Raw genomic sequence first — 16745 nt, 5'->3', positions numbered from 1 at the left:
ACTCTGCTATTGAAAGGCCAGCCCAAGAGAGGAGCTTTTCCTACATAGTCAACCTTAAGCGGGAAGCGGATTTCCACCGATTAGTGACCAAGACATTGGCACTGATCTTCTGTATCTACCCCTTCTTTGTAATCCATATCTTTTTCATCTTTATATTCATTCATCATGTATCAAACAATTGCTAGAAATAATAGTTGTTTTTATTATGACCATCTGCCGTATTCTGTCTATCACTGCTTTCCTCATATATGTTGTCTCCATCATGTTTTCTCTATCTTTCGATAAGCATTATAAGCATCCCAAGACTTAACGTAAAGTAAAATTAATAAATACATTTAGCTAAAACATGCTGGACGACATCTTCACCTTTGAGAACAGAAGTGAAGATGTCATTATGATCTATCGAGAGAAGGTCATGAGAGTGTGTTAACTAAAGCGAGTAGTACTTCCAGACATGGAAGAAACGTTGTGTTCCTTACGTTTAACTCTAGTTCTACACAGACATGTGGGAAGCGCGGCCGATCACTAAGAGGTGTACGCCATGAGAAGAATGGAATAGTTTTCGTCTCTTTATTTTCCTTAAGACCTTGCGATGATTTGTAAGCTTATCTATCTTTTCTTTTCACACCTTAAGCCTTGCCATCGCAACCCCCGTCCTTGCACAGACTTCACAGCTAGCCCACTCTTTAGCATCTTGTACATTGCACCTATATCAAATACATCTATTTTAGGTTTACTGTATTTATTTTACTGCTTTACTTTACTTTACTTTATCGCAATTTCACAGCTTTTGTAACATATATATACTTTTCAAAGAATTGAGAAAATCGGTCGCATAATAGCATGAAAACATCACATTAAACCGATACCGTATTTCCCCCTGTTCGACTCGGATCACACCGAGAAACTTGCGATGGAATTACACTTGGTTTCATCGTAAGAAAACTTGTGGAACACAAAAAGGGCATACTACCGCATCAAAAGTGAATATCGCATAAGGCCATAGTAGTAGCGCATAGTAGGGACTTATATCTTGCATCATTGTATAGCATCTATGACACGTATGCATGTTCCGAATACATCGTATTGTAATCAATCATAATAGACACCGAACAAGTTTTTGGCGCCGTTGCCGGGGAAATTATTGGTCAACGGTTTATTGTTTGAATGTTTTTTGTTTGTTGTGCAGGATAAATCTCTTTGTACTAGTTGTTCAACGTGGAGAGTAGCTTGACTGTGTATGAATTTTGGTTCTGAACCGGAATTTTTCGTGCACCCTGAGATCGAGCGAACCTTCCATGCAAGGAACCGCCAGAACAGGAACCAAGGTAAAAAGGCAGCAATGGCGAATAACAACAACGAGGCGATGCCAGACGACCAAGGGGTTGCCCGGCCGGGCCAGGACCCTATCTTCCTGGCGGCTGACCGCAACATCCCGATGTGAGATTATGCAGCATCTACTCTTTTTTATTTTTCGTCGGGCATTTCGAAGCCAACTGTGGAGGAGAATGCCAGATTTAAGATCAAGCCGGTCATGCTTCAAATGATACAAAATGCGGGCTAGTTTGGGGGTCTGCAAGGTGAAGGCCCACACGCCCATTTAACTAGCTTTATGGAGATGTGTGGCAATTTCTCCAGCCTTGGCGTCACTTCTGAGCATATTAGGTTGTATCTGTTCCCTTACACCTTGAGGGACGAGGTGAAAAGATGGGCTTACTCTCTGGAGCCCAATGAAATCACGTCCTGGGGAAAGTTAGTTTACTACGAAGGAGATTTTGATCGGCGCATGGATGATATTGACTTGGGCAAACCAGAATAGAATGCCCTCAAGAAAAGAGACGCTGGTAACTATGGAAAATTCTTCTACGTCAGCTTTTCATCTATGTTTATTCACTTTCATTATTGATTTCTGTTGTTGTTAATCTACAGTTGATTCACTAGGAATAGTTTTCTGTTTTCTGTTTTTACTTCATTTTATTAGTATCTGTTACATGTTTGTATGAATGATAAGTATGGCACACGAAGTTTCAAATGAGAAAGGGAGGAACTTAAGATAAGACGCGACGAAAGAATTGGTATAGTTCATAAACAGTTGCTATGCTTTAAATACACCCAATTACATTGCGATGAGAGATGCGTTTGCGCATATTCACTCTTTGCCCCACCTTGGTCAATGCATAATGTCGAGGCATCCTCCAGAAGGCATTGGTCGAGTAAGTGTGTAGCGAGGCTGCATATGTGTGGGCCATCCTTCAGCAAAAATGTGCCTGTGTCTATTCAAAGCATATCAAGAATGTACTTCAAAAACCAAGATAATTCTTCTTTTAGTAAATTACAATTCTTTGACTCTTGTACAGGCCATGTAATACTGCGTTTGCGATCATTTGTAACTAGTCGCAAACTTATTTAATTTTAATACAATTCATGTACGTAATCACTTTCACATTTTGCCTTCGCCTCTTTCTTCTATCTTTCTTTGTAAATTAATGTTTTATTTTTACTCTTATATTTTCACGTTCTTTATTGCGTTGCTATGATGTATAATATGTGATACTGAGAAATATTTCTTATATTAGTAGATTCTGACTAGCACTTAGTTAACTCTTAGTTTAGCAGTACTCTACCTTTTACCTTTCAAAGTCCTGCTAAAACCTTCTTTTCGAAATGTTCTTCTAAGTATTTGTCTAGTCTATCCAAACAACGCAATGAGGACCTTGCTCATCTTTAAATTTAGGGGTGGGGAAGGTCTGAGCAGATGGATGCAAAAATGTGTAGTGCGTTATTTGTTTAACATTTAGCATCTATTTTGTCCAAATAATAATAATAATAATAATAATAATAAATTTTATGACAAACTCCACTATCAGCGCAAAGGATTCCAAAATATTGTTCCCAACCTGATAAGAGTTTAGTTGTGAAAGGAACTTGCTCGTAGTTGGATGTTCATATGACACTCGTAGGAAAAAGCAAAAACGAAGGCAGGTTACCAGGAACAACGCAACATAGAAAAAAAAACATATAATATAAGGGGCAACTCCTCTGTAAACATGAGTTACGTTGAAATTGGCACACCACCGTAGTTGGATGTTCGCATGAAACACATGGGGGCAAGCCAAAACGAAGAAGTGTAACCATGACCAACTATCCCTAGAAATTTTTTTCTCTCTCTTGTAATAAAAGGCACAAAGTTTTGTTCACAACATACAAGCTTTATCGAGTTGTTTTCATATGAAGAGATGAACATTCTGCTTTGAAAACTTAGAAATGCATTTTTTAGTAGGATTTTGTTAGTAAAAGAATAAAGTAAGGCTTGCTGAGAGTTAGCAAGGATAGAAGGAAATGCGATGTTTGGAAATGTGCCTAAGGGTTACATTCGGAGCAACCAGTATTTTCGTAAAAATATAGAATAAACTTGGAGTATGATTTCCTTAGTAGAAGATATGCTCAAGGACAAACATATATCTAAATTTGGGGTGTGATAACTTTTAGAAATACAAGTTATTTATGCCACTTTATCTAGATATTTGCGGACAAAGTAAAGGATTATGCGCCAATTGTATAGAAATTAGCTTAGTTTGCTAATAATTTCAAATGATTGTAAGGAAACCCACTAACGCCAAAAAGATGCAGAAAATGGTGAATATTTTCTTTGTTTTGCAGGGAAATCACAATCACCATTTGCGACCAAGGCTCAACCAAATTCCATCAACGCATCCCTATCACTTGTGCGCTCTGATGTGTGTAAACGCATAAAACAAGTTGTGAAAGGACAGCTAATAACTTGTAGAAATACAAGTTATTTATGCCACTTTATCTAGATATTTGCGGCCAAAGTAAAGGATTATGCGTCAACTGTATAGAAATTAGCTTAGTTTGCTAATAATTCCAAATGATTGTAAGGAAACCCACTAATGCCAAAAAGATGGAGAAAATGGCGAATATTTTCTTTGTTTTGCAAGGAAATCAAAGTCACCATTTGCGACCAAGGCCCAACCAAATTCTATCAACACATCCCTATCACCTGTGCACCCTGATGTGTGTAAACGCATAAAACAAGTTGTGAAAGGGAAGCGCATGGCGATAGTCAATCCTGTTTTTCCTGACAACCGCATGCAGTTATAAAAAACCAACGCCGCATGCGGACCAATGATTGAGTGATGCAAGTGAACAACGCAAGTGGAGGAGATCACGACGCGTGTATGGCTAACGACGGTGCACGATTGAAGGAATTGATTGCAAAACGGAAGGGAATAAAATCCCTCCATCTCCAGAATTTCCATAACAAAAAGTGGGACCACTTGGCCGTAGTCAAAGCTATTCCGCCGATAAATACCCCCATCAACTTCTCTGAGAGGGTATGCTATTTGGTGCTGGGTAAAGTGCTGCAAAATTCTAAAGATAGAAGAAAGCTTAGCTTAGTGCATAACGATTCATCCAAGAAGAATAAGATGAGATAAGGCTGAAAGGTGCAATCTCTGAGCCTCAATCCATCATCCTCGAGCGAAGCTTTGTTCAAGGACTCTGCTACTGAAAGGCCAGCTCGAGAGGGGAGCTTTTCCTACATTGTCAACCTTAAACGGCAAGTGGATTTCCATCGATTAGTGTCCAAGATATTGGCACTTATTTTCTCTATCTACTCCTTTGTATTCCATATCTTTGTCATCTTTGTATTCATTCATCATGTATCGAACAATTGCTAGAAATAATAGTTGTTGTGATTATAACCATCTGTCGTATTCTGTCTATCACTGATTTCCTCATATATGTTGTCTCCATCATGTTTTCTCTATCTTTCGATAAGCATTATAAGCATCCCAAGACTTAACGTAAAGTAAAGTTAATAAATACGTTTAGCTAAAGCATGCTGGACGACATCTTCACCTATGAGAGTAGAAGTGAAGATGTTATTCCGATCTATCGAGAGAAGGTCAGAAGAGTGCGTTAACTAAACCGAGTAGTACTTCCAGACATGGAAGCAACCTTGCATTCACTACGTTTAGCTCTAGTTTCTACACAGACATGTGGAAAGCACGGTCGATCACTGAAGTTGTACGCCATGAAAAGAACGAAACAGTATTCGTCTCTTTATTTTCCTTAAGACCTTGCAATGATTTGTAAGCTTATCTATCTTTTCTTTTCACACCTTAAGCCTTGCCATCGCAACCCCCGTCCTTGCACAGACTTCACAGCTAGCCCACTCTTTAGGATCTTGTACATTGCGCCTGTATCAAATACATCTAGTTTAGGTTTATTGTATTTATTTTACTGCTTTACTTTACTTTATCACAATTTCACAGCTTTTGTAACATATAAACACTTTTCAAAGAATTGAAAAACTGGTCGCATAACAGCATGAAAACATCACATTAAGCCAGTACTGAATTTCCCCGTGTTCGACCTCGGATTACACCAAGAAACTTGCGATGGAATTACATTTAGTTTCATCGTAAGAAAACTTGTGACAATGCAGAACATACTACAAGAACATCTATTAATAACGCATATCTAAGTAGTTTCGCATAAAATTCCATTCATATGTGCATTGTGTAGCATATCGGCATATGTGCATAGCATAGATGCATTGCAAACCACAACAAATTTTTGGCACCGTTTCCGGGGAAATTATTGGTCATCGGTTTATTGTTTGAATGCTGTTTGTTTGTTATGTAGGACAGATCTCATTGTACTAGTTGTTTAACGTGGAGAGCAGCTTGATGGTGTGTGAATTTTGGTTCTGAACCAAAATTTGTCGCGGACCCTGAGATCGAGCGAACCTTCAATGCAAGGAACCTCCAGAACAGGAACCGACGTAGAATAGTAGCAATGGCGAATAACAACAACGAGGCGATGCCAGACAATCAAGGGGATGCACGGCCGAGCCAGGACCCTGTCTTCCTGGTGGCTGGCCGCAACATCCCCATGCAAGATTACACAGCATTTACTCTTTATGATTTTTTGCCGGGCATTTTGAAGCCAACTGTGGAGGAGAATGCCAGATTTGAGATCAACCCGGTCATGCTTCAAATGATACAGAATGCAGGCCAGTTATGAGATCTGCAAGGTGAAGACCCACACGCCCATTTGACTAGCTTTGTGGAGATGTATGGCAATTTCTTCATCCCTGGTGTCACTTCTGAGCATATTAGGTTGTATTTGTTCCCTTACACCTTGAGGGACGAGGCAAAAACATGGGCTTACTCTCTGGAGCCCAATGAAATCACGTCCTGGGGACAGTTAGTTGAGAGGTTTACGAAGAAGTTCTTCCCTCCCGCCATCAACACAAGGAGATGAAATGACGTGTTGAACTTTAAGCAAAAAGGTACGAGATCTTGAGCACCGTCTGGGTGCGATTTAGAAGACTGGTCAGAAACTTCCCCCACATTGGAATCCCTGACTGCGTTCTAATGGAAACATTTTATAATGGACTGAATCAAGCCACACGAGCTATTGTTGATACCTCCGCTGCAAGAGGATTCATGGAAAAATCTTACACGGAAGCAAAGGTCATCCTTGACCGCATATCGCAAAACATGGATGACTGGATAGATGATGGATACGGAGGAAGGGGAAATAATCAGAGACAAAATGAAACATCCGGTGTCCCTACAGAGACCGTGACTACCTTGGCCGCCGAGATGGCCGCGGTAACTTCCCTCCAGAATATGGCCATGAATCAAGGAGTGATGCCCCCACAACCAGTGCAAGTAGCAGCACAGGCCCAGGTGGCCGCAATTGGTTGTGTAAATTGTGGTAGACCTCACGAGGCTGACTGTTGCCCGTTTAACCTACAGCAAGTTTGCGCCATTCAAGGAAATCCCTTTAGCAACACTTATAACCCAGGTTGGAGGAATCATCCCAATTTCGGATGGGGTGGCAATCCTAACCAGGGAGGGCCAATGTTTCAGCAGAATGGAAATAGGGGCAATTTTAACCAGCATCAAGGGAAATCAAGACCTTAGAACCAACAGCCCTCAGCATCAACGTCGAATGCCTCAGAAGGATCCCTGGTGTCGCTGCTCAAGCAATACATAAACAAAAATGATGCGGTGATGCAGGCTCAGGCATCCTTGATAAGGAATCTGGAGATCCAAGTGGGCTAGCTGGCATCAGAGCTGAGAATGCGTGCACCCGGAACGTTGCCCAACAACTCAGAAGCCCTAGCAACTAATGGGAAAGACCAATGTCAGAAAGGACATTGAGGCAAGCAAGCTTGACCGCCTGCGTTGATGTGGACTGCGACCATAATGACCAACGCATATCATTCGGTCCATATCTTGATCAACCCTTGAACCTTCATGAATTAATTGATGATTTTTAACTCTTCTTTTGTATGTTTTCTGTTATTTCAATTTTCTTCAATTAATTGAGACTTGCGTTATTTCCGTTTTCCAGTTATTTTATGCATTTAATGTTATGATTGTATTTAAGTTATTTCTTTGTATTTTGTGTATATCATGATGAATGAGTAATTGGAGATCATTTACTGTAAAAAGACAAGGAAGTAGGTAGAATTAATTCACATTAAAAGCTGAGAGCAGAATTTGGTAATGGACGCAACCAATGCACATTAGGAATGCTTTGTAACCATTTAATGTAACTATACCAAGTCGAAGGTGGTGCTCGCATATAACTTTTGTCCCACCTTGGTTGATGCATAATGTCGAGGTATCCTCTAAAATGCATTGATCAAGGAAGTTTGTTGCAGAGTTGTATGCGTTGATGTCTTATCTTCAACAGAACTATAGTTGCGGTAATGAGCACAATGCGTTGTACTTAATATTGCGTTCATCTGAATAAAATATTAAAAAGATTGTCCGGTAAAGAGGAAGTTCAAACAATTCGTATCCCAAGCATTTAATGCTTGGCAGACGACAGGTCATCCTTTGAAAAATTTCATCATTACAGAAGGTAAAACGGCGCACCCATTGATCTGCCCAAGATCAAGTGCCGTATAAATAGCGGTGGGCCCCACGCGCCCCAGGCTATAAATAAGACTGTTACCTTCGATTGAACTCTTTACCTGTATTCGATTCTCAAGACTATCTGCTCTCAAGCTCCCAGAACCCTAAAAATCCCTAGCTACATTCGCCATTCTTTGTTCAAACCAACCAAATGGCCGATCAAACCAGTTCCCATCCTACTTCCCCCTCTGCTGCTGACCAGACAGCCATTCGTGAGGCAGCTTTTCTGGCTGCCAGCCGCCGTCTGGCTACCCAAGCTCGCCATACCCCTCGACTCGTTGGAAAGCCCGACGCCACTCATTGCCCTCAAAACCTACTGCATTCTAGAGGGGAACAAGCACGGAAAGCCTGCCTATGTCGGCCGTGTCAACGGAGAGTGAGAAGAAAAAAAAGGATGACACGGAAGTGTTTGGCACAATACTGAAGATCCTGGAATAGGGAGATGGATTGCCTGAAGCGGGGGTGGTAAACCAACCATTGCCCATGGAGGAAGTAGTTGCAGTTGCGCTAAAGGACCTATCCACGGGTGAAGCCTCCAAGGCGAAGGAAGTGATGGTTGAGTAAGTTGATGAAGAGAAAGAAGAGGATGAGGTGGTAACCGCAGTGGAAGCTGCAATTAAGGATGCGATCGTCACTGAGATCGCAAGAGAGTTGGAGAAGGAAGCAGTTGAAGCTGTGGATGTGGCGATCAATGATGCGATCATTGTTGAGGTCGCAAAGGAAGCTGGGAAGGAAAAAGAAGAAATTGCCATGGTTGTTGCAGTGCCCGCACCTGAAGTTGTAGTGTTGGAGGTGGCTGGTGGGGCACTGCTAGAAGACAGTCCAGATGCACCAGAACAAACAGTGAGGGAAGTTGATGAAGAAAAGAAGAAAAAAGAAAAGAAAAGGAAAAGGGAGAATAAGGAAGGATGGGTCGAGTCTTCCCGTCATCGCAAATCAAAGAAAAATAAACGTGATGACGAAGATGAGAAAGCCCAGAAGAAGAGAAAACAAGAAAAAGAAGAGCGGAAAATGCCCCGAAGGGAAAGAAGGCACTTAAGAAAAAAAGCAAAAGCAGCGCAACAGGCTGCTACGCCGGTGATGGATGGGGAATCCACATCCGTAAGAGAAAACCATGGGGAATCGACCCAACCAATGAAACCACCGCAACAGGAAGCTACGTATGTAGTTGCGGTGGAAGAAACTGAAGAACAAGAGGGCGTCCCATTAATGCGGCGTCGCAAGGAGGATGCGCCGTGGGAAACTGAGATTGATACTCAAAGGCTAATTTTGGCCTTGGAAAAAGAAGAAAGAAGAAGGAAAGAAGTAGAAGAGAGACGAGAGAAAATGGAGAGGGGCAAGCTCATCATCACCGAAGGGGAGAGGCGACGACGCATCGAGTACGAAGAAATGAAGAAGAACAATGAGCTTACCCATTTGGAGTCAATTAAGAAAAGAGAAAAGGATCAGTGCCTGTTGATTGCTTCTACACAATTTGAAGAAGAATTTGAAAGGGAGGAAAGAGAATGAGAAGAGAAAGAAAAAGAAAGAGGAGAAAAGAATGAAGGAAGAGAAGAAGAAGAAGCGCGAGGCCAATCTGAAGTGCCTCCGCAAAAGCAAGGGAAAATGGCTCACAGAACGCGAGGAGGAAGAGAAACGCAAGGAACAAGCAAGAAGAGAAAGACAAGTTGCCCGCCTTGCTGAAGCGCGAGCAGAGGCTCCAGCAGTTGAAGCGCCTGCAACAACCAAGAGAAGAACCATCAAGAGAAGGGAAAATGATGATATGTTAATAGAGATGGGTTTCTTCCTTGCGCTACACCCACTATCTGATCTGGTCACCAGTGTAATAGTTGAGCTTGGATGGGAGTCTTTCTGCCAATGCCCATCCATCGTAATGCCAGAGGTAGTAAGGGATTTCTACATTGGGCAACTACATAAGAATCGGAATGTAGTGAATCTTAGGGGAACAGCTGTATTCTTCTGCACAAGGGAGATCAACGAACTCTTCAAGATGGGGGTGAATCTAGATGCGCCTGGCAACATAATCATTGACAACCCATCAGAAGACTTGATGGAAGATGCACTGGAGATCCTAGCACAGCCTGGGACCAAATGGACTGTTTCCTCTAAGGGTGTCCACACTTTGGCGTCCAAGTTATTGCTGCCGAAAGGAAGACTATGGGTCTACTTGGTCAAGAAGCGGTTGATCCCTACAACTTATGATAACACAGTCTCAAGGGATCGGGTGATGGCCGTATACTGCATTGCGCACGGCATCCCCATTGACATTGGGCGATTGATCGTAGGGCAGATCAAAGCTTTGGTGGGATACATTCGAAGACAATACTTCTTCCCGTGGATTGTTTCAAGTTTGTGTATCAATTCCGGGGTAGGTGATGAGCCTATGTCTGAAGTCCACGACCTCATTACCTCCAAGATTTTGAGGATGTTCCTCAGGATTCCCTCCACTGCCCAGAATTACCTGCCAGACACCCTGCGATCGATCTAAATTCACCGCAAGAACCAAGACCCAAGAGAATGCGAGAGGATAAAGGAAAAGAGAAGGTTTCTGAATCCCCAGAGCCTGCGCCCTTGATAAGAAGACCTCGTCCATTGAGAATACATTCCTCCGGATAACCCAGCTCACTCGCGCAACCATTATCACCACCTCCTCCTCCTGAGCCTTTTCACCCTCCTACCCAATTTGATTCTCCTCCTCAGCCAGCAGCTTCAAATCCACCATCTATCCCCCTTCCACTTGTCATTCTTCCACCGCCACAAGTTGATGACCCACACAATTTGGGTGTGAGCACATCAGCCCAACCCCAAACTGATGTTGGCAAGACTTCGCAGGCACAACCTTCACCCCCATCCATGGCTGCTGAGCTCGCTGAAATGCAATGGCTATTTGCCCAACAGCAAGAGCTAGTCAATCAGCAACAACTCTTCTTCAACCACCGGTTTGAGGTTGTTATGGAACGAATTGAAGATATTCAACATAGTGCTGCTGTTTCAAAAGAAATATTAATCAATGTGAAGCGCAACTACCACCGGTTGTTCCAGCACCAACGTATGATAGCGGAGCAGAATCACGAGTATTTCTCCTTTTTAACCGCCTATCTACATGGAACAATGGTGCCTCCTCACTTAAGGCACGCATTTGTCTTTGATGATGGTTTAACCGAAACACCTCAACCGTCGCAAGATCCTCCCACGCCTCCAACTTAGTTTTCTCTCTCTTTGTTTCAATTTTGTATTCTTTTATTTTTTAGCGTATTCTTTTGTACAATACAATTCTTTTGAATTCTTTACCATGTATATTACAATTCTTTGACTCTTGTATAGGCCATGTAATACTGCGTTTGCGATCATTTGTAACTAGTTGCAAACTTATTTAATTTAATACAATTCATGTACATAATCTCTTTCACATTTTGCCTTCGCCTCTTTCTTCTATCTTCCTTTGTGAATTCATGTTTTATTTTTACTCTTATATTTTCACGTTCTTCATTGTGTTGCTATGATGTATAATATGTGATACTTAGAAATATTTCTTATACTTAGTAGATTCTGACTAACACTTAGTTAACTCTTAGTTCAGCAGTACTTTACCTTTTACCTTTCAAAGTCCTACTCAAACATTCTTTTTGAAATTTTCTTCTTAGTGTTTGTCTAGTCTATCCAAACAACGCAATGAGAACCTTGCTCATCTTTAAATTTAAGGGTGGGGAAGGTCTGAGCAAATGGATGCAAAAATGTGTAGTGATAAAAGAAAATGTGTCCTTTGTTTAACATTTAGCATCTATTTTGACCAAAATAATAATAATAATAATAATAATAATAAATTTTATGACAAACTCCACTATCAGCGCAAGGGATTCCAAAATATTGTTCCCAACCTGATAAGAGTTTAGTTGTGAAAGGAACTTGCTCGTAGTTGGATGTTCATATGACACTCGTACGAAAAAGCCAAAACGAAGGCAGGTTACCAGGAACAATGCAACATAGAAAAAAAAACATATAATATAAGGGGCAACTCCTTTGTAAACATGAGTTACGTTGAAATTGGCACACCACCGTAGTTGGATGTTTGCATGAAACACATGGGGGCAAGCCAAAACGAAGAAGTGTAACCATGACCAACTATCCCTAGAAATTTTTTTCTCTCTCTTGTAATAAAAGGCATAAAGTTTTGTTCACAACATACAAGCTTTATCGAGTTGTTTTCATATGAAGAGATGAACATTTTTCTTTGAAAACTTAGAAAAGCATTTTTTAGCAGCATTTTGTTTAGTAAATGAATAAAGTAGGGCTTGCTGAGAGTTAGCAAGGATAGAAGGAAATGCGATGTTTGGAAATGTGCCTAAGAGTTACATTTGGAGCAATAGGTATTTTCGTAAAAATATAGAATAAACTTGGAGTATGATTTCCTTAGTAGAAGATATGCTTAAGGACAAACATGTATCTAAATTTGGGGGTGTGATAACTTTTAGAAATACAAGTTATTTAAGTCACTTTATCTAGATATTTATAGACAAAGTAAAGGATTATGCGCCAATTGTATAGAAATTAGCTTAGTTTGCTAATAATTCCAAATGATTGTAAGGAAACCCACTAACGCCAAAAAGATGGAGAAAATGGCGAATATTTTCTCTGTTTTGCAGGAAAATCAAAGTCACCATTTGTGACCAAGGCTCAATCGAATTCTATCAATGCATCCCTATCACTTGTGCGCCCTAATGTGTGTAAACGCATAAAACAAGTTGTGAAAGGGCAGCGCATGGCGATAGTCGATCCTGTTTTTCCTGACAACCGCATGCGGTTATAAAAAACCAACACCGCATGCGAACCAATGATCGAGTGATACAAGTGAGCAACGCAAATGGAGGAGATCACGACGCGTGTACGGCTAACGGCCACACAGGATTGAAGGAATTGATTGCAAAACAGAAAGGAATAAAATCCCTTCATCTCCGAAATTTCCATAACAAAAAATGGACCACTTGGTCGGAGTCAAAGCTATTTCGCCTATAAATACCCCCAGCAAATTCTCTGAGAGGGTATGCTATTTGGTGTTGGGTAAAGTACTGCAAAATTCTAAAGAAGGGAGAAAGCTTAGTTGAGTGCATAACGATTCATCCGGGAAGAATAAAACAAGATAAGGCCGAAAGGTGCAATCTCTGAGCCTCAATCTATCATCCCCGAGCGAAGCTTTGTTCAAGGACTCTGCTACTGAAAGGCCAGCCCGAGAGGGGAGCTTTTCCTTCATTGTCAACCTTAAGCGGCAAGCGGATTTCCATCAATTAGTGACCAAGACATTGGCACTGATTGTCTCTATCTACCGCTTCTTTGTATTCCATATCTTTGTCATCTTTGTATTCATTCATCATGTATCAAACAATTGCTAGAAATAATAGTTGTTGTGATTATGACCATCTGCCGTATTCTATCTATCACTGCTTTCCTTATATATGTTGTCTCCATCATGTTTTCTCTATCTTTCGATAAGCATTATAAGCATCCCAAGACTTAACGTAAAGTAAAGTTAATAAATACGTTTAGCTAAAGCATGCTGAACGACATCTTTACCTGTGAGAGTAGAAGTGAAGATGTCATTCTGATCTACATTCTGATCTATCGAGAGAAGGTCAGAAGAGTGCATTAACTAAAACGAGTAATACTTCCAGACATGGAAGCAACCTTGCATTCACTACGTTTAGCTCTAGTTTCTACACAAACATGTGGGAAGCGTGGCCGATCACTGAGAGGTGTACGACATGAGAAGAACGAAATAGTATTTGTCTCTATATTTTCCTTAAAACCTTGCGATGATTTGTAAGCTTATCTGTCTTTTTTTTTCACACCTTAAGCCTTGCCATCGCAACCCCCATCCTTGCACAGACTTCACAGCTAGCCCACTCTTTAGGATCTTGTACATTGCACCTATATCAAATACATCTAGTTTAGGTTTATTGTATTTATTTTACTGCTTTACTTTACTTTATCACAATTTTACAGCTTTTGTAACATATAAACACTTTTCAAAGAATTGAGAAACCGGTCGCATAACAGCATGAAACATCACATTAAACCGGTACCGAATTTCCCCGTGTTCGACCTCGGATCACACCGAGAAACTTGCAATGGAATTATACTTGGTTTCATCGTAAGAAAACTTGTGACAACGCATAGCATACTACAAGAACATCTATTAATAACGCATATCTAAGTAGTATCGCATAAAATTCCATTCATACGTGCATTGTGTAGCATATATGTATATGTGCATAGCATAGATGCAATGCAAGCTGCAACAGAGGCGCATGGCGATAATCAATCCTGTTCTTCCTGACGACCGCATGCGGTTATAAAAACCAACGTTGCATGCAGACCAATGATCGAGTGATGCAAGTGGAGGAGATCATGACGCGTGTATAGCTAACAGCCGTGCACGATTGGTGGACTAATTGCAAAACGGAAAGGAATAAAATCCCTCCATATCCGGAATTTCCATAACAAAAAGTGGGACCACTTGGCTGGAGTCAAAGCCATTCCGCCTAAAAATACCCCCATAAAATTCAGTGAAAGATATTGGGCAAAATTCCAGTGAAGGGAATTTCAGTGACAAGGGATTCCATTGAACTGGGTTTTACCTAGTCATATGCTATTTGGTGCTGGGTAAAGTGCTGTAAAATTCTAAAGAGAGGAGAAAGCTTAGCTGAGTGCATAACGATTCATCCGGGAAGAATAAAACGAGATAAGGTCGAAAGGTACAATCTCTGAGCCTCAATCCATCAACCCTGAGCGAAGCTTTGTTCAAGGACTTTTCTATTGAAAGGCCAACTCGAGAGGGGAGCTTTTCCTACATAGTCAACCTTAAGCGGCAAGCAGATTTCCACAGATCAGTGACCAATACATTGGCACTGATTGTCTCTCTACCCCTTCTTTGTATTCCATATCTTTGTCATCTTTGTATTCATTCATCATGTATCGAACAATTGCTAGAAATAATAGTTGTTGTGATTATGACCATCTGCCGTATTCTATCTATCACTGCTTTCCTCATATATGTTGTCTCCATCATGTTTTCTCTATCTTTTGATAAGCATTATAAGCATCCCAAGACTTAACGTAAAGTAAAGTTAATAAATACGTTTAGCTAAAGCATGCTGGACGACATCTTCACCTGTGAGAACAGAAGTGAAGATGTCATTCTGATCTATCGAGAGAAGGTCAGGAGAGTGCGTTAACTAAAGCGAGTAGTACTTCCAGACATGGAAGCAACTTTGCGTTCATTACGTTTAGCTCTAGTTTCTACATAGACATGTGGGAAGCGTGGCCAATCACTGAGAGGTGTACGGCATGAGAAGAATGGAACAGTATTCGTCTCTTTATTTTCCTTAAGACCTTGCGATGATTTGTAGGCTTATATGTCTTTTTTTTTCACACCTTAAGCCTTGCCATCGCCACCCCCATCCTTGCATAGACTTCCTAGCTAGCCCACTCTTTAGCATCTTATACATTGCGCCTGTATCAAATACATCTAGTTTAGGTTTACTATATTTATTTTACTGCTTTACTTTACTTTATTGCAATTTCACAGCATTTGTAACATATAAACACTTTTCAAAGAATTGAGAAAACCGGTCGCATAACAGCATGAAAACATCACATTAAATCGGTACCATATTTCCCCATGTTCAACTCGGATCACACCGAGAAACTTGAGATGGAATTACACTTGGTTTCATCGTAAGAAAACTTGTGGCACACAAAAAGAGCATACTACCGCATCAAAAGTGAATATCGCATAAGGCCATAGTAGTAGCGCATAGTAGGGACTTGTATCTTGCGTCATTGTATAACATCTGTGACACGTTTGCATGTTTTGAATACATCCCATTGTAATCAATCATAATAGACACCGAATAGAAGACTCAGCCCGTCCTTCCTTATTTTTCCGATTTCTCTTTTTCTTTTCTTTTCTCTCCTTCTCTGCGGTCTCCTTCATCATTGCATCCTTTGGTTCAAATACATTTTCTTTTGGCGGTGCCCAGTTGCCACTTCCAACACCGCAACCTCAGGTGCAGGCACTGCAACCATCACATCCAACCTTTCTTCCTCTCTTGTGATCTCAGCATCGATCTCCTCCTTGATCACCGCCTCTACAACTTCGACTACTTCATTTTCGAACTCTCTTGCGATCTCAACATTGATCGCAGTTTCCACTGCGTTGACCACCTCTTCATTCACCACTTCTTCAACTTGGGTGGGTACTTCTGGCGCAGTCACAATCACCACCAACACAGGTAGTGGTTGATTCACCACCCCTGCCTCGGGCAAGCCATCTCCTTGCTTCAATGTCTGCAGAATTGGGCCAAACACCTCCGTGTCGTCCTTCCTTTTCCTTTCACTTTCCATTGACATGATCGGAGTGTGCAGGCTCTCCGTGCTAGTTCCTCGTTGGAATGCAGCAGGTCGTGAGGGTAGGGAGTATCTCCAGGTTCTTCTGACGATTCTTGGCGTGTGGCGAGCTTGGGCAGCCAAACGGCGATTGGCAGCCAGAAATGCTGCCTCGCGAATGGTTGCTTGATCGATGGCAGAGAGGGAAGTAGGACGGGAGTTGGTTTGATCGGCTATTGGAGTTGGTTGAAAGGTGAAAAATGGTGATTGGAGCTAGGGTTTCAGGGAATCCGGGAGCTTGAGCAGAAAATCTCTTAGGGTTGCGAATGCAGGTAAAGAGTCCAAATGGAAGGGAAAGCTCAATTTATAGGCTGGGCTGGGTGGGGCCCACAACGATTTGTT

At 41.3% G+C, this 16745-nt stretch overlaps 1 protein-coding gene across 1 annotated transcript; it reads left to right on the top strand.

Annotated features, from left to right (window-relative positions):
• The first annotated feature begins 8112 nt into the window (after positions 1-8112).
• On the top strand, positions 8113-9470 carry LOC120084570 (vicilin-like seed storage protein At2g18540). The gene is made up of 2 exons (XM_039040374.1): positions 8113-8317; positions 8527-9470. Exons 1-2 carry the CDS (start codon positions 8113-8115, stop codon positions 9468-9470), a joined length of 1149 nt encoding a protein of 382 aa, XP_038896302.1.
• Positions 9471-16745: the final 7275 nt, after the last annotated feature.

Source organism: Benincasa hispida, chromosome 9 (assembly GCF_009727055.1).
Source record: "Benincasa hispida cultivar B227 chromosome 9, ASM972705v1, whole genome shotgun sequence".
NCBI lineage: Eukaryota > Viridiplantae > Streptophyta > Magnoliopsida > Cucurbitales > Cucurbitaceae > Benincasa > Benincasa hispida.
The sequence above is the reverse complement of the archived record's forward strand: the minus strand, read 5'-3'. Positions and strand labels throughout refer to the sequence as shown.